Raw genomic sequence first — 19485 nt, forward strand, 5'->3', positions numbered from 1 at the left:
CATCCAGATAAAGATTGAAATATGATGACTGAAGGCTTCAAGATGGGTAATGTTTGCAAATAAAGTGTGTTATTGAGGAAAATCATTTATTTTATGTATTTATTTATTCATTTATTTATTTATTTTTACATTTCAATTTCAATGTCACTGTATTTGTTATAAAAAATCTTTGAAAATCGTTTGTTTTTTATTTTTATTTTTTTACATTTCAATTAACTAATGCCACTGTCCTTGTTATAAAAGGTCTTTTTGCAGACTTTGTGTGATTAGAATACAACTTATGACTATTGTTGCAGAACTGTTTAGACTGAAAACCATTATATTATAGGTCTACATGTATGTTTATTCTTAATTAAAATCCTTTTTCCTGAACTATTCACGCTGTAATTTCTGGACGTCCAAGTACATTCCTCACAGCTGCCACCAGAGGGCGCTTGAACACTGCTTTCATTCATTAAAAGGAGCGTGGCGCGTGTCCTGCACTCTTACATTTAATCAAGTGTGCGCATTGTTTAAATCAAGTCACCCCTTTTCACCAATTCATGCCCATTGTCATTTTGTTCTACTCACGTCTGGACTTGACCTGAAGCTTTACCTTTCACATTTCACATGATCAGATCTGTTTTTACCTCTTCGTGTGGAGGGAGGGTGTGGAGAAATCTAGGAAGTGGAGCTTTTTTTTGGAGCAGGGCGGCGGGTGCTGCGACGGTAATCCCACTTTCTCAGGTAAAACTTCGGATTGAGGAACTAATCTTTGCCATAAAACGTGGAAATACTTAGTCCTGGAGTTGAGGAGGGGGTTTCGGAGTCTGTTTGAGCTGAAAACGCGCTGATTTTCTTCCTAAAGTTGTGAAGTTTGTTTACCGGAGCGCTACATTTTTTTTCGTGTCTTTTGCGCTGTCATAAAGAGCTCCCCTGCGCAAGATGGACTGACAAAGTAAAAGGTGAACATACCTGTTGCTTGTTTTTATTGAAAATACTGGAAAATGCAAGAAATGTACTAAATTGATTGAATTAATAAGCTTTTATCATTACATCTTCCAAGAAAAGTTGGCTGCACGTGTATTTTGTATTAAAGGAATGCAACAAGGCCTAAATCAGAGAGTATACCTTTAATTAGTGGTTTCAGTTTTTGTTCTGGTTTAGTTCTAATCTAGACTTGTCCTTACTCCTTTCTGTTCAATCCTATTCAGACCTGTTTTGAAGCAAATTAAATCCTAATTACAGCCCTCCTGTGGTGCATGGTTGACCTAGTTTAGTCCTGGTTTACTTCTAGTACTAATCCTGGTTCAGATTTCTTTTATAATCCACTTGTGTTCACCTTTAAAACTTTATATTGTGGGTTTAGACGTGTTTTATCCTGATTCAGGCTAACCCCAGGTTCATTTGGGCAAACACTTTTGACTAAAACTATTGACCAGGACTCATTTATGTTCTTAAATATAAATATAGCATAGATTGAATACACTTTTGCATGCACAGTATAATTAAATATTCCTGAACATACGAGCAGGTTTCACTGCATTCATGTATTAACCAGAACAATGAGGGGAGACAATTTGACCCTAAAGCCTGTTAAAGCGATATACAATAGATGAAGCTTAGAATATTATAAAGACTCTCACATAAGTACAGTTTGTATGTGTGCGTTTATATGTAGTTTGTGCTTTGTGATGGTGAAAATTGACTAAATGTTTCTAAATCTGATTCTCACTTTGGTCTAAATCAGAACTAAACCAGGATAGTTTAGCAATTGAGAGAAACTGGGCTAAATCAGGACATATTCCGACAAGACTTAAACATTTGTAAATATATTGAAATGTAATTATGATCTGCCTTGACTCACAGGTACAACTGAAGACCAGAAGTAGCTCTTTAAAAGTGCAATGTGTAACGTTTCAGCTTGTCTCCATAGCGACAAGCTCAAAAGTTGTTGCTTTGCCTGGAATGTATCACGTTGTGTCACTAAACACACCGTGATACATTCCAATGATCACAATGATCACTAGGCCAAGTTAGATCTGTGGAGAGGCAACCCTGCTCTCAGTAAGAATGCATGCTGTTGCGATATTGTTATTGTTATGTTTGTTATATTTGTGAATACTTAATTGGTTGTTTGTGCTCTAGATGTTGGGCTGAGATGGGATGGGGATGTTAATTTACATTTACTTTTACATTTTTATTTTATTTTATTTTTTTATTATTATTATTTATTACTTTATTTTATTTATTTATTTATTTTTTGTTATTATTATTTATTTTTTATTTAATTTATTTAGCACTTGTACAGGGTGGATGATATTTCTATGTTTATGTGCTTGTATTTTGTACAATTCTCCCATACTGTGCTTATGCGTTTGGGGGAAAAAAACAAAAATGGGGACAACTAAACTATATTTCTGTGTAATCTGTCTTTCTATGGGTGTTCAAAATTAAAAGATTTTGAAAAAAAAATAACAAATGATTTCCAGTGAATAAAAACATCTTTAATTGAATAAATGCCAGATAGATACTTCTAATGACATACGTTGAAACATTCTGAGTAAAGCTGTGACATGTCCATGGAAAAAAAGCAGGATAGCTGACAGTCCACCAGAAAAGTTACACAGTGCACCTTTAAACTGTCAGTCTACTTTTCTTCCTTCTTTCTTCTTCTTCTCTTATTATTCCATTGTGTTTTTGCAGTGGGTGCTGTGTGATGCTGAGGTGGGTCTATGTGGTACAGGATGAGCGCTCTGAGTCGTCCCGGGTCCCTGGACCACTGCCCCTCCGAGGCCCGTGTGGTCCAGATCTATCCCCAACCAGCCCAGGACACCACTACCTACTGCCCCCTGCAGATCACTCATGGAGACACGGCGCGAGCGGTCATCAAAAACGCAGTGCTCATGTTAGGCCTGGATTCAAACCAGTCCTATAAACTGGTAGAAGTTAAGAAAACTGATGAGGAGGAAAAACAACTGGACTGTGACGATTTCCCATTGGATTTAGTGCTTCTGTGGCCCCCCAAAACCCAAAAATGGCATCCTAAAACTGACGGCTACTACTTTATTCTAAAGGAAGTCCCAAATGGCAAAAGCAGTAGCGAAGAATATGATGATCTATGCAACCTCACTGACATTACAGAGGACAGTATTACACAAACTCTCCGCGAACGATTTTACAAACTCAAAATTTACACATATACGGGCAACATCCTAATTGCCATCAACCCCAATAAGTGTCTACCAGTTTATTATAATCCAAAATATGTCAAAATGTATGAAAATCAGCCACTGGGTAAGCTCAGTCCTCATATATTCGCTATAGCTGCGGCTGCCTATAGAAATATGCTAAATAGCCAAACAAATCAGTGTATTGTGATTTCTGGAGAGAGTGGATCGGGAAAAACGGAGAGTTGTAGTTTTTTGGTGCATTGTCTGACAGCTCTGAGCCAGCAGACCTACTCAAGTGGACTGGAGAGGATCATACTTGGAGCAGCGCCAGTGTTGGAGGTAAGACTTAAGGGCTGGGTCATTCTGGGGATATGGTTAATTGCATTTTTTTCTGATAAATGTTGAAAGTGTGTGTTGATTTGCCATATAGCTTAGGTGGTAGCGTTTGCACAGTACTAAAATTTCAAACTTGATTTTGATACTAGGGAATAGACTCGATATTCAGCACCGATCCCAATATCACAATGATAATTTAAAACACTCTTTCTTTAGACAATAGAATGTCATTTTCAACATTAAGTAAGCTGAAATAATACAAGAAATTTAGCAGATGTTTATAGAGGTCTAAACTACAGAGACTGCAGTTCCAAAAATATTTTAATCACATAATAGGACATTTTATTTTATGACCTTAATATTGCTATTTGCTAATTGCGCCCATTTAATTGTGTGGGTTTTTTCATTGCATGTTTTTAATTGTGAGAAGAGTCAGCAGTGTTACATGGGCGTAGAGAGTAGGGAGAGACATTCAGCAAAATGTCTGAGTTGGGAATTGCGCTCACAACCTAGACCTTTAACTGTTATGCAGCTCTAATAGTGATAGTCCTGCTAACAACTTGTTTCCATGGAGATGTTACTGAATGTGCTGCTTTGAATGTGCCACAGTAAGCGGTTAAAGTAATCAACATCGATTTATTCAATTACAGGTGTTTTTGTTGCTAATGAAATACCTAGACAAATATACATTCCTTCTTTTGGTGGTTTGTCTAATGGTACATAGCTGAACTTAACTTGGCTTGTGGTTTATCTGTCGGAGTAATCGTGGAGGTATTTGAGAAGCTTTGTGGCAAGTGTTACATGGAGTTATGCACCGTCACTAATTGTCAGCACAGTTCATACAAGTTGTTACGTTACATAATTTAAAGGCCTGTAATTGGGTGAGGTGGGAGCTATAGGCAAACATATTATATAAACTCACAATTGATGTTTTGGAGATATACAAAACATAGTATTTAATTAAAACAGATAAAAAATTACCTCAAATACAGACCAAAATGTGTAGTGTAATCTGTACTAAAGTCATATTTCTGTCCATTTGTAGTTAATGTTATAGCCCATTCACATATTGTACTAGACTTGAACCTTAACCATGACATTTACAGGCATCTTTTAGCACATTCCTATCATTAGCGAGATACAAATATCATAACATTCATTTCGACTTTTGATCCCATAGGGGAATTCATTTGCAGCATTCCCAGAGCACATTTTTGAACTTTTACCCTGCTGTATAATCATCATGTAGTCAATGTCAACAAACTACTGTAATCCATGGGGCTCCTTTGTGTTTTTAAAGCCTGATTTGTTATTCACAATCCCATGTATAGTACTGTTGATTTGGCCCAAGTAATAATCTAATAAAAGTAAGAAAAGTAAGGGCTAAACCAGGGCTAAACCAGGGCCAAACCAGGGCCAAACCAGGGCCAAACCAGGGCCAAACCAGGGCCAAACCAGGGCCAAACCAGGGCCAAAACTAGGGCCAAAACTAGGGCCAAAACTAGGGCCAAAACTAGGGCCAAACTAGGGCCAAACCAGGGCCAAACCAGGGCCAAACCAGGGCCAAACCAGGGCCAAACCAGGGCCAAACCAGGGCCAAACCAGGGCCAAACCAGGGCCAAACCAGGGCCAAACCAGGGATAAACAAGAAAAGGGGTATTACCAAAAATGAAACCAAAATTTATTAATGCTTTAGCAGAATTTTATCTAGCATTTGTTTGATGCCACATGTTGTAATTTGTTTTTTTTCTGTGTGCGTTTTTCTTGTGTAGGAGACTCAGTCTTAGTGTGCATAGTTAACAGTGCAGATTGTGAAACAGTTTGTTTTACTGGGCCAAAAAACACTACTTCAGTTTCATCACAAAGTTGCTTGACTCGAAATCACCCACTCAACTGAACGTATGAGCAGGTAAAATGGGAATCATTTGTCATTACTGAGAGTCAGTTTCCACCTGTGGGATTGTTGGGTTGGCTGTAAATGAGCAACTCAATTTCAGTTTGTTGTCGTCGGTAAAGTATTACAAGCATTTGAAGCGATAAGAAACAAGGTCAAATAACAGTATGTTAAATCAACACTACACAAACTTGTTCTAAATGCAATAGGGCTGCTCAGTTATATATAAACAAATCTCATTATCTGAAAACCTTGATTGTTTGAAAAAGATATTTATATACTGTTAAAAAAAAAAAAAAAAAGTTTCAATGTAAAAAATGTTAGCGCTGAGTGATGAAGTGTCCACCGCCTGCTTGTGTCGATGGAGGTATTATTTGCTTTGGCTGGAATGTTCCATGACTTGGCATTATGTTATCCATGGAGACACGCAGGTAACACCACCAGGCCAAGTTACAGATCTAAAACATTTGTAACTGCATAGCTTTCTATTAATGCTGCTATACTGTGTAATTTCAATGCAAAGCAATGACATCCTTAGAGACATGCAGTGGACTCCACCAGAAAAAATGTACAAGTCCCAGTACAAAAAAACAGGAATTGTTCAAGCTACCCACCCCCAATATCAGTAATGTTTTGTTGTAATCCATGTTTTAAAAGCCACTGTAGATTAGACGGCTGACTTAGCTCTGTTTTTTCATTTATTTATTTTCATCAAGGCCTATATCATTCAAAACTCGGTCTACTAAATGGCCAAACCCATTTTAACACTTTCAGTATATATCATAGTAATCGAAAGGGCTGGGAGCACCTCTTGTTATTTCTCGTTTGTCAAACATCTCGTTTCTCTTAAATTCAGAATTAGTCAGTTTTCTCTTTTGCATCAGCCCTAGAACAGTGCATGGGAACTTTACTATTTTGAGGTACTGTGTTGCTTTCATATGACTTGAACAATAAAAGCATTAAGCATTTAGTGAACACATCCTGGTCAAGTAATTGTTTAAGATGGAGGAAGGTGAGGTGACCGGTTAGTTTCATATCAAGGAAAGAGCTGTGGGAAAGAACAACTCTCATGTACTGAAACCAAAGTCATTTCGTTTAGTTTTTGTTATTTTTCTTCTGCTTAAGTAAAAGTAACATATAATTATTCTTGTTCCAGCTTCTATCCCCTCTGTTAATTGATATGATACAAAATCAAATTCAAACTCAATTTAGATAAAAAAAAAAAAAAAGGTTTCTTTCAACTTTCAACACAAAATAATTGTCTTACATACGTGGACTTTTAATAGTTCTGATCAAGACTATTCTAAAACTATTTTGGAAATGTCCAGTTTTATCCTGTTGTTCAGTATAGTATCTTCACTTACATGGATTAGTATCTGGGTATCAGGGTTTGTTTGTTTTTTTTGTTTTTTTTACTTTCCATAATTGCTACTAATGCTTTTACCATTACAACCAGTAACATTTTTTACTACCCATTTAAACTGCCGTTTGGGTAAAAATTCTCGGTTAAAATCTAAAATTTTAAGTATAGTATTTCACAACCAAAACTCTGATTGTACGTTACTCATCTTTATGTTAGCTCTTATCTATTGATCAATAATAAAATGTCTTCTTCTCAAAGGTTACTGACCCACTTTGTCTCCAACCACACACCCATGTCCCAGGACGTTACAAACCAGTCGAGCAAGGTTTCTCTGGAAAAATTTGTGGGGTTTTTTCTTTTTTCTTTTTTTTTACTGGTAACTGATCCATTTTGTTGTGCATTGTCAAAGAGAGAAAGAGAAGGGGGAGAGAGGCTGTGTCATTTGTTGTGAATGGAGGAACAGAGAGGGAGCTTACACTCAAAAAATCTTAAATATACATATTCTTGTTTAAGGTCCCACAATTATGTTTAGTAGAGCTGTGCAGTTTTGATATAAAAAGCTGACTGCATTATTTCTGACAAGAATTACCAGTTGAGAGAAGACTGAAATATGAACTGGTAAACAAATACATCCCATGCACTTCAGAACATGTTTGTCAACATCAACTAAACTGCATAATTCCCTCTTCACCTCGTCTTTGAGATCAACCAATGTTTTGATCACAGTTGATGCCCCAGAGGCCATTCAATTAAGTTAGTATCGTGCAGTTCAGTGGATATGAGATGCCACATTGTCTGAATTTTATACTCTTTGTCAATGTCATTTCTACTTTGCAAAATGAATTAACCTCTTTCCTCTATACTGCATGTATATCACATTTACATCATGAAACAAAACCATATTGCATTTGTAAATTAGACTGTTTGATTCAATAAAACTATAATGTCATTATATTCTATGTAGCGTGTAAGGTTAAGATACACTTTATTGTCCCCACAAGGGACTCCCTAATGGGTTGTCTCTGGGGCAGCCGGTCAGGAGCAGTGAGAACTACAGTGAGACCCACATCTCCAGATGTTGGACTTGGTTAGGGCTACTTTTGCTGGGGATTTGTGTAGTGTATTGACCTGCATGTTGTCGTTGTATTGTTTATCTCTCTATAATCATTGCATTAAAATGTCACACCTGAGAGACATTCTCAGTCTGTATTTAGGACCTGGAAGTATTACGTCCACAGGTGAAGCCTTTGGTCCCATGACACTGATGGCTCTGGTGCAGGTTTGATGGAGCGTGGTGAAGCTGCTGTTGGTATGTGCAGGGCGTAGTCTGAGAGCGCGTGTCAGAACAGGCTGCGTCAGGTCTCAGCACCGCTTTAATCCGCTGTGCAGTATTTTAGTGACTGCAGCATGTATAGATAATTAGCTCACCTGTCAATAAATATGTCAATAAACACTTAGCATTCTTAGAAAGATGGTTAGCCTTTCACATAGCAGGCCTAGTATTGTAATGACCTATATTTTGTGTTTAATTCAGAGTTGACACCCTTTTGCTGACACCCTTGTATCTGCTCATGTGTTGTTAATGTAACTGCTTTTGTATGTGACACTTTGAACGTTCACATGCGTTTGACTGCATAGTAACTGTCAGCTACTGGTGGATTTGAGAGACTGACTGTAGGAGTTGAGACTGGTGTTGTTTTTCTCTTGTTTTGGCATGGGTTATGGCCTACATTAGTCCTTGTGACCAGAAAATAAACAGTCAGAAGGATTTCTGCGTACCAGAATGCTACAGTATTGTGTATAGTTATTTTAAGTTTGGGATAATTGACAGCGCAGTGGTTCTCAAACAGTGCAAAAAAACAGAGGGTTTTAAATGCAAGGGCAAGAAGGACATGCTAATTTTTATTTCTATGTAGTTTGCCTGGTTTAAATGATTTCAGGGGGTCTCCAAATTATATGGGAAAAAATGCATGCAGTAGTCTTAAAGGTTCTGTATTACACAAAATTAATTGTCATTAAGCCTTGTTAAAATGTTGTTACATCAAAAACATACCTGGAGTTGTGTTTTGTTTCATTGACTCATGTTTGTGTAACCCTTTTATTATTCGTCTGTTTACATCTCCAAAGGGCAAAATGCTCTGTTACACATTGTGATGTCACAAACCTTTTGTTCAGTAAAGGTTGGCAATTCATTTATCCAAATGATTCTACTGAAGGTGTATGGAGTTTAAAAACACAGTGGAGCACTTCCTGTATTACCACATGACATCACAAGGTGAAACGGAGTGTTTTCTGTTTGAGAGAAGAACTCAGCCTAAATATGCAGGATTTGTGTGTTAAAAATGTGTGAAAGCAAAACACAACTCCAGGTAATGAGTATTTTAATGAGGAAATAACATTATAATATAGATCAGAAAATAGTGTAATACAAGCCCTTTAAACAAGGCTGCTTCAAATGCAGTAGTATGTTTAGATTCCTATTTGTTGGCCTACCATATTAATTTATCTAAGCGTTTGTGAAATCTAACATTAGACAAAAGGCTACTTTATCATTTTGTGGTTAGCCTTTGTTTTAGGATTTAGGGGAGTCTTTTGTTCATTCAATATAAACATGTACAAACATTTCATACTTGTGTGCTGCTGCCAAGAATCTCAAAGTGCAGACGCATGACGATACCGCAAACCTGAATGGAGCTGAGTACCTTTTATCACTGCTTTGGTCTGATCTGTATTAACTTGAGTGAATCCATAACGTCTTTAGTCTGTGCTGTTATTCAGTGTCATGTGATTGTCCACTGTTTTGAAACAAAAAAGGATGTCATCTCATAATGGAAAACAGAAGTGGTCCGCATGACTATTGTAATGTACTTTACTTTAAGAATAGAAACTTGTCCTAATTGATTTATTTAGAACATATTTTCATACATTTCTTCCTCTTTTTTTTTTTTTTTGTAAATGCTTCCCACATTGGTTTTCTGTCTGATGTCTTACAAATTGACAGATTGGTTAAGAAACAAAAACGAAACTGGTTTAAAGAGAAAAGGCTAATCTATTAACCTAACTCTATAGGATCGAAATGTTGTGTGTCAAAATCTTATCCTGTCCACAATCTAACATTTTTATCTTTCAGTGTATTGAGTATATGGGGATGTCATGATTTTACAGTTGTTAAAGTTATTTTTACAATTATTGTGAGAAAAAACAATTTGACAATTATTCACGATTATTGACACAATGAGGAAAAAATAGTGAAATCCTTCATTCAATTTCACATTGTCTGATTGCTTACCAGTTCCTTCATGTGACCAGTTTTATCAAATTTAATTTGCTGAATGAAAAAAAGTTCAGTTAAAGAGACGTAAACAGCCAGAACTGACCTGAAGATTATCTGATCAATCGGTCATCAATCAATTAATTCTTGACATTCCTAAATTTTGTCACTACATTTATTTTACATTGAAAAGTTTTACAGAAGAACACATGTTGCTTTAAGCCATTGCCAAACACCTGTTCATCATTGTCTGCTGCATACTTTCTTTTTCTTTTTTTTCATCTTTCCCTCTGTGTGTTTATAGTTCTGTTTGTGTAAAGATTCTGAGAGAATTTACTATGAAATACTTTCGTTTCAGTTTTTTTGTGTGGATATTACGGTAAATGTAATTCTCAAAGTTGATAAAGGTACAGACCTGTTAAGACTTGACCACACACACACACACACGCACACCCCTACACGTACACACACACACACACACACACAGACATTCAACTGTGGAAATGATTATCTCAATGTATGACCTCATTAGGTCCTAAGAGGTCCTACTCATTTTACAAACATTTAGAAAATAAACAAGGGACTGGGAGTGAAGACTTGATTGTGCTCAAAATAATGCCTGTTTTCAGTTATCCTGAAAAAAGATTCTGATTTCTGTTTTCTTTAGTTAATAATGTGATCAGTGTTCTGGAAGAGGGTACATGAAAGGTTTCACAGTATAGCATTACACTCATTCATCTGCCTGGAGACAAGTAGGTGATTCCATCAGTGAAAATGTGCCTGTAATTAAATAAATGCAAGGTTGACAAGTTTAATGCCACACTATGGAACATTCTAGGCAAGGCAAGAACATGTTTGTGGAGTCAAGCAGGTGACTGACCCTGACACCTTTTTACTAAGTAAGCAATGATATGGAGAAACACACGGGTTTACTATAATGTTGATGGTGTTTTCTGGGATATAACGATGTCCAAATCAATATTTTCATGCTATGCATCTCATGGTATATTTGTTGTGATATTTTGTAGAGGCAACAACATTGAGAATGTGCTTCTTTTTTCTTTTAAAATGCCTTGGCAAGCCTTTGGTTCTGTCATGAAAGTGTTCTTTTTTTTTTTTATCTTGCTGTCTGCTCATATTCATGGTTTTGGTGCAGCAATAATCCTTTGCTCTGTTTCAGTGCAGAGACTTGTAATTCGATATATCGTGAAAGCCCACGATATTATTGTGAGAGTTTTGATGATATATCACAGTGTTTTGTTATTGTTACAGCGTTACTTATTTTCTATAGTTTTGTTCATAAATGCACATTGTAAACAGCAAAGTCTTTCCTGAACTATTAATTTTGTGTTTTACATTCAGTGTAATTTATAGGCAGTTTATTTATTTATTTGTTTATTTGATTGGGACAGTGCATGTTAATGAACATACATGACAAAAGCATGAATGTAAACACGCCGGATTGTAGCCATACGGCTAATTTCCATCCGTAGTCCCACAGGTCCGGGTCACAGGGATCAAAAATACAACAACAATAAAATTTACATTAAACAATGATCAGGCCTTAAATACAATTTTCCAACCATACAATCTTACAATCTTAGTCACTTTTGCACAAAACGCCATTAACATTCACTCATTATCCAGACCCATATGCAGCATACAATACTAAAACGGTCCATAAATGATACACAATATATAATAAAGAGCCTGGCACCTAGTGTGTGCAAGTTTGGTTTGCCCAGAGACAGTTTTTCAGTTGAGCCTTAAATGAATTATATGTTGGGCCTCAGAGTTAAAGGGAGGCTATTCCACAGGTTCCCACCTCGGACAGACAGGACCATCCGACCAAAGGTGGTACGTCTGTGGGGTCTGACCATATCTCCTCTGGCGGAGGCTCGTGTGGTTCTTTGTGTGTTTTCTTTACTCTTGATAAATTCTTTTATTGGTGGAGGAGCGAGAGAGTGCAGAACTTTATAGATAAAACATGCTGATTTTTAGATTGATCATGTTTTGAAAATGCAGTAATTTATTTTTGTATAGAATATGGCAGTGGTGATGTGACAATGGTTTTTTGTCTAGTGTTTTTAAAGATTTTTTGTAGAGGCTCTCTATGATTTTCAGAGATGTGGGGCATGCGAGTGACCATGTAGTGAGACAGTAATCAATATGTGAGATGATCATGGAGTAGAAATACATTTTAGCTGCTTGCAGTGTTAAGTTATTTCGAATATGGCAGACATTTTGGAGATTAAATTTGACTACCTGTGCTACTTTTTTATATGACTTTTAAAAGAAAATGTTGGATGGAATTACTCCAAGGTATTTAAACTCTGAAACAAGGTTGAGCTCCTCTCCATTCAGAAAAACATTTGACCTGGTTGATTCTATGCGACATTTTGAGAAATACATACAAACTGTTTGTTTTTTTTGTGTGTTCAGCGTAAGACACGAGTCCCTGAGCCAGTCCTGCACTGAGGATAGCGCAGCTGTGAGTTCTGTGGCAGCTTGTTGTATGTTTTTTCCGTGAGTGTAGATGACTGTATCATCTGCATACATTTGCGAGAGGATGTTTGGGCATGCATTAGGTAGGTTATTGATAAAGAGAGAGAACAAGACCGGACCAAGGACAGACCCCTGAGGAACACCAGTGTCAGAGTCTAGCCAGGCTGATTTAACACCATCTACTACCACATACTGTTTCCTGTTGGACAGGTAAGATTTAAACCATAAAAGTGCCTGATCAGAGATGTTAAACTGAGTTAGCCTGGATAACAGTATCTGATGGTGTACACAGTCGAAAGCTTTCTTCAGATCTAAAAAAAACAGCTCCGACACAGGGATTCTTATCAAGCAAACTCTTAATGTTTTCTGTCAACACACACAGGGCACTGTCTGTGGAGTGTTGTGTTCGAAAACCAAATTGTAGTGGGTGTAATGTGGGCTGGGTGTTTTCTAAATGGGCAGTCAGAAGTTTCACTACCCATTTTTCTGCTATTTTAGGTACACTGGGGAGTATGCTTATGGGTCGGTAGTTGGACATGTGTGTTTTAGTACCTGATTTAAAAATTGGTGTCACTGCGGCCACTTTCCAATCTTTTGGTATTATGGAACTTTTAAAAGACAGATTAAGATTTGTATTTATACATCTTACTTTACTCACTAAGGCTAAAAGATTCAGCTTTACACCGAGGTACCTGCATTTACCTCTAGTATCATGTCCTTATCTGGGAGTAACGATTTTTGCTTTTATATAACTGACTTGACAAAATGGTTTCGATTTTGGAAACTGACTAAAAGTCTTGGCACCAATTTTGCAGCATTAAAAGTCACTTTTATAATTGAATGTTATTTTCAGTTGAAAATAATAGCTGTTTTTAAGCATTTTTTAGCATCCTCACATATTGGACATGTATATTGTGAAGTCATGCACCATCAAACAGCTGCAGCTTGCATTACATAACATTACAGTCCATTTGTTCTAAATGTTTATCCTTTGGTGCCAGCTCACATAACTTTCATGCTCACAGATTGATGCTCTTTATGTGAGTTCATTTTTATGCCCCTCTTGCTTTTACAGGCTTTTGGAAACGCTAAGACCGTAGAGAATAACAACTCTAGTCGCTTCGGGAAGTTCATCCAGTTAAACTATCTGGAGAGTGGAGTCATCAGAGGGTAGGGCAGCAAATATGCTTTTTTGCATTCACATGACAACACAACATTAGACAATCCCTATAGCTTACATTTAAGCCTGAGGGAAAGTCAGAATTCTGTGGTGGAATTTGCTGTTTAACTGTCAGATACAGATGTGTTGACCTGCTGTATGATTTATATCTTTAATTACTGAGCCTTTCCACATGAAACAAAAACATGGTACAAAGTCTTCTCTGTCAGTATAAACAAAAAAAAAACATGTAATTAAATTTGAATAATGTCACCACTTGGAGGATATTGTAAAAAATAAAGACTTTTATCAATGGTCAGTTGAAAAGACTTAAAGCCATGAGATTAATATTGCAGATTTGTAGAGCAAATCCTTAACAAATAATGATGAGGTTCAAGATTTATAAATCATCTAGAGTTATATAGGCCTTTGTCCACCATCTGAGATTATGATGTTATCAAATTCAGTAGAACGTGAATGAAACCTATTGATAAAACTACACTTTTATCAAATGGTAGTAATATTTAAACAAGTGTGTACAATGTAACTTTGGTGTTGGTGACAGCAGCCCAACCTGCCCAAGCCTATTTATCTGCATTACACTACCAGATAGGGATGCAACAAGCTATTTTAAAGCTATCTGAAATGTCAAATGATTTCTATTGTACACTGAGATTTTTTCATATATTTTTAACCAACAATATATTGAAACATGATGATTAAAGGCTTCTGGATAGATAATATTTATGAATATATTTTTTATATTTTTCCATTTGTATATAATATTTCCACTGTCTTTGTGGTAAGACATCTCTTTGCATGTGTTTAAGAGACTAAAGTTGAGAAAACAATGAATATGATCAAAATATGATTATTTTAATTGTAGACTAGTCTCGATTATTCTGATTGTTTCAGCCCTAAACAAAAATATGTAATGTACAAGAACAGTTATGTATTGTATATTTATAATTGTAAATATTTTTCCTTTTTCTCTGTGACATTAACAGGGCAGTTATTGAAAAGTACCTTCTGGAAAAATGCCGGTTGGTGTTTCGGAACAAGAATGAAAGGTGATGATTTAATTTTTTTGTTATTAATTTATATGATTTAGGCTCTCATAGTCTACTACTCAATGTTTTAAAATGCAGTGTTTATCTGAACCGTTCTGTGCTCTTTGGCCCAGAAACTACCATGTTTTCTACTATCTTTTGGTGGGAGCCTCCAAAGACGAGCAGAAGGAATTCCATCTCTTAAGGCCACAGGATTATCACTACGTCAGACAGGTGAAACCAAAATGCATGTAACGAACTACAGTGTGTTACATAAGCCGACACAACAGGACATTTTGCATTTAAAGAAGTAGCCCAACTTCATTGTTTAGTGACACTTTGGTTCATGAATCACAAATTATGAAAGTTATGTCATTAATCTTTACATAACCCGGTAGGTCATTTCCCTAAGGACGCTTTGTATGAAAAAAAAAAGTATTATTTGTTTTGATTGACATGCTATTTTAAATTCATTTTTAAATTAAATTATACCACTGGAAATATTTCTCTCAGATGGACAAATGTATTAAATGTTCATTATTGACGTTTGTTGAACTACAGAAGTGATTTTAAATTGGTGGTTGCCTGAACAAAAATCATCAGTATCTGTAAGTTCTTATAAAGTAATTATAACCTAATGAATGATACTATACAAAAAAGGCAAAACATTATGATTCTATGGAGTGAAAAAGTGTTAAATCCTTCTTGATCAAATCCACTCAAATTTAGTTTATTGTAGAATATATTAACAAAAAGAAGACAAAGTTTTGGTCATATTTCTAAACGGAAATATGTGTTATTGTAAATGGACTGTAGTTGTGTATCTTACGCAGTTGTAGTGACTTTTATCAGTTAAACTTACAGCCTCTGCTCCTCTTATTTTAAAACACTGTCTACATTTTGACCCATGTTGTGCTCTGGTTTGGATCAAGAGCTGTGTCTGTCTTGTTTCCCGGTTCGTATGTCCAAACAATTTTAAGGCCTAAAATTAGCAACATTTAACTTAATACATGTTTTAGCGTCTATTAAGTTTACAATGTTTATGGTAACTCAGTGTGAATTGGCAATAGACAAATTACTAATTACTAAATACTATTCTTTGTAAATTGTGAAGGTTTTTAACAGACAATTTGTGTTTTAACAAAACAGTTTCTGATTTTAGGGAGACTTGCAGTTGGACGATGAGGAGAGCCTTGGGCAGGAGTACAAGAGGCTGCATCAGGCCATGGAGATGGTTGGCTTTCTCCCATCCACCAAAAAACAGTAAATTAACGTCTTTTTGCTATATTTTACAATGTTTTACAAAATGAAGTATTTACTATTAACTGCATGGTTGCTATAATGTAATTATCAGATAACAAAGACTGCAATAATCTCAATGACATAATAGATTCAGGGTTACTTTAATTGTGCCCGTGGGTAGGTTTATTTTGCAGTGAAATCAGGCGTGGCATCCCATGTAAATAGCACACTCAGAGAAAATGCAACTATATAAAGAATATATAATTCATACAACAGTAAAGTGCTCAAATCATCAGCTGTGTATAAAACTTGGCAACCCTGTAGTTTTACACTCCTACAAACATCAGGACTAGTGTAAAATGTGAGAACTTTATTTAATTTTTGATTGCATTAAAAGGAGTGACTTGAAGGCTTAAGTACTTCCTGTATACACGTGCATTTGATCTAAATGACTTAACCCTAATGTGTTTCTATTCTGTTTGGAGCATGTTAAATGAATGATTATTGCAGCTTTATGGTTGCACTGAGAGAAGTGTCTCGTTTTAAGCGCTGTTGAAGAGTGAAACAGTGTCACAAACGGGTCAAAACTTGTCAAGAAGAAAAATGCAGAAAGACAAACCCAGCTGCTTAGTACTGCTCAGAGCCAGTACTTTGATAGATACACAGATATTACTTCTACAGCAATAAAAATATAATTGCATCACTTTAGAAATGGTAAGATAAATAACATAAGTCATAATAACTTTGAAAATCAAACTTGTATTTTTTTTTTATTGACACTTTTCTAAGATTGAACCTGTAGTTTTAAGCAAATGTTTTCATTTGTGAAGCTGGTTTGACGAGTTGGGTCAACACCTCCTGTGAACTCTGTAGAAACACAAAACAGTTTTCATATAAATACTTGGTTACCAGTTGTTTATGTAAATTTGATGCCATTTTGAGAAAAGTTTAATTACACTGTTTCCCCTAAGCTGTATATGCAACGACACATCAGTAATAACAAGTAATCCCAGTAATTAGTAATAATTTAAATGTTCTAATGTTTAAAGTACTTTTGAGAGATTTATGTATTTTTCTAATTATTTCATGATTTGGTTGGATAGTACCCGTGCTAAATATTTATCATAGTTTTACAGTCAAATGGCAGTTTGTGAAGAAATACAGAAAACGAAAAGTTGTAAACTGCAGGAAGTAGCAGTGACTTTTAAAACTCCACCTGTGTCATCAACTGCAGAGACAATTTATGCACAAGGAAGGCATTTTTCTGACAGTTTAAACATCTATTTAGCAAAGTAAAAATGTCATTTATTTTTTATTTGTCTAATCATAACCATTGTGCATTTTTTTTATACAATTTCTGGCCTCTGGTAGCATATTGGTTGCTAGGTAACATGCCTCAGTTTGTCATATCTGCTACTCGTGTCCAACCAGGAAGTTAAATTATAAACTTCACCAAAAAACTAGACACATTTTTTGTAAAGTTGTAAATATGAGGTTTACCATGTTTTAGAGAAATGAATAGTCTAACCTGTGCAATTTGTGAACATCTTTTATTGCATATTTTCCGACAAATAGGAAAAGATTTGAAAAATTCAGTTTTCATGTGCTCATTTTAACACACATCCAGCAACACTAACATTTGTGAGTGAAATATGAACTGCTAAACTAAACAAGATGCATATAATCTGAACCTTTTTGATTGGGCAATTGTGATCATTCAAGTTAGGATTTCTGTTCAATTTATCTTAATCATTCAAGCATGAACGGCACATCAAAAGTTTGAATGGGGTAAATTGGTTATAGTAATATGACGTTCTATGTGTTTACAACTGTCATTACTCATTATGGTGACTACTGTAGTGTAATATTAGTTGCAGGGAGACTGATTGCCAGGTAATGCTGTCTCATCCTTGTGGTATCCAGAATATTTTCCATTCTCTCCGTGATCCTGCACCTGGGAAACCTGACGTACTCCCGGGACACTCGAGGCCTGAAGGTCGGACCAGACGATGTCCTGGAAACTCTGTCTGAACTGCTCAAAGTATGTACAGTTTGTTTTTTTGTTTGTTTTAGACAGTTAGATTGGAGAACAATGTTTTGAATTCTGGTACTGTTTCAAATCTTTTATTTATTCTGTAGCGATATTTCATTTTATTAATATTTTTTGTGTTTTCTTTTGTTTATTTCTTGTTTTTTACGTAGACTAAATGATGAAAAACCACACACCTAAATAAATATTATTGCCCTAAATATTATACAAGCAGTAGTTTTGAGAAAAAGGTTTTACAGTGTTTTATTTATTCTTTTGATTTTTTTGTTCAATTAAAATAAATAAATTGCCATGTATATTACGGTAGCAGTAGTAAAAAAATAAAATAAAATAAAATTGTTACAGATAACCTGTATGAACAAATGCCAGTATTATTCCAGATAAATAATATTAATCCTGTTTGCTTGAAGTACAGTACTCACTCTTTGAACATAGCTGTTGTCATGTGACTGGTCTGCTTTGTCTTTCATTATCATCTGTAAACCTGTTGAATCTTGCTTCAGGTTTAAACACAGTAGTTGGCGATACATAATTTGTTTGACACTGTGTTTTTTTCTTTTTTCAGGTCAAAAAGGAGGTGCTCCTAAAGGCTCTGACCACGAGGAGAACAGTCGCCACTAATGCAATTGTCCTGTCAAAATACACAGTAGAGGAGGTATATACGTTTTAAATTTTTCTTTAAATGTTTATTTTTAAATGTCATGATCTCTACAGGCGTTGATGACAGCTTTTCATTAATTCAACTGTTAACTTTCCCCAATTGTTTCAAAGACAGTTATCAGTACAACAGTTCATATATCGTATTTCCTATGCCTTTCTCTTGATCCCTACATGTGGGTGGACCAGATAAAAATGTAAAATCTAATTGTGATTAGGCTTGTGACAATAAGACATTTTAAGCTGTGATATATCCCAGACAGTCTGTCATGGTTCAAAATGAGTGTAATGGACAGGGCCAACAGTTTTCACATTGTTCAAATCAGGGCCAGGCCCTTTTAACATGAATTATATTAAATAAGCACTTCTTGTTCGAGACGTCTAGTCAGTAGTTTCTATGAAAATGCACTTTTTTTATTTGCATTGTTTTTCTATTTTTGCAGGCTGCTAAAATGCGGGACTCAATGGCGAAGTCTTTGTACAGTGCTCTGTTCGACTGGATCATTTTCCACATCAACCACGCTCTGTTCAACCGACGCGACATGGAGGAGTCTGTGGCTGTGAGTTACATAATCATTTATGTTCAGTATTTACATGATCAACAGTAAGAACCAACGGCCTATGCAAATACTGGATATTTGCACTGACACAATACAGCACCAGTCTAGCACCTTCCCACATTTGTTTAGACTCTGTAAAAATTAATCATGCATCATTACTTGAATTAAATTATTAGCTTCATTTCAATATGTTTTATTTTCTAGTCTAGAAATAAGATTTGTTGGTTTAAGTCATATTCCTCTTATA

At 35.7% G+C, this 19485-nt stretch overlaps 1 protein-coding gene across 6 annotated transcripts in view; it reads left to right on the forward strand.

Moving 5' to 3' along the window:
* The first annotated feature begins 426 nt into the window (after positions 1 to 426).
* myo9b (myosin IXb) overlaps positions 427 to 19485 on the forward strand; it is a 35598-nt gene continuing 16539 nt past the window's right edge. For 2 of the 6 annotated variants that reach the window (XM_033982287.2, XM_055228322.1), the window contains exons 1-9: positions 427 to 726; positions 2686 to 3491; positions 13597 to 13691; positions 14688 to 14750; positions 14864 to 14963; positions 15892 to 15992; positions 17895 to 18012; positions 18587 to 18676; positions 19122 to 19238. In XM_033982287.2, coding sequence (XP_033838178.1) covers positions 2715 to 3491; positions 13597 to 13691; positions 14688 to 14750; positions 14864 to 14963; positions 15892 to 15992; positions 17895 to 18012; positions 18587 to 18676; positions 19122 to 19238 — 1461 coding nt within the window. In that variant the 5' untranslated portion in view covers positions 427 to 726; positions 2686 to 2714. Of the gene's footprint in view, positions 945 to 2685; positions 3492 to 13596; positions 13692 to 14687; positions 14751 to 14863; positions 14964 to 15891; positions 15993 to 17894; positions 18013 to 18586; positions 18677 to 19121; positions 19239 to 19485 lie in introns of all 6 variants that reach the window. The other 4 variants (XM_033982286.2, XM_033982288.2, XM_055228323.1 and 1 more) reach the window with 4 other exon arrangements.

The sequence above is a fragment of the Periophthalmus magnuspinnatus genome, chromosome 17 (genome assembly GCF_009829125.3).
Source record: "Periophthalmus magnuspinnatus isolate fPerMag1 chromosome 17, fPerMag1.2.pri, whole genome shotgun sequence".
Classification (NCBI taxonomy): domain Eukaryota; kingdom Metazoa; phylum Chordata; class Actinopteri; order Gobiiformes; family Gobiidae; genus Periophthalmus; species Periophthalmus magnuspinnatus.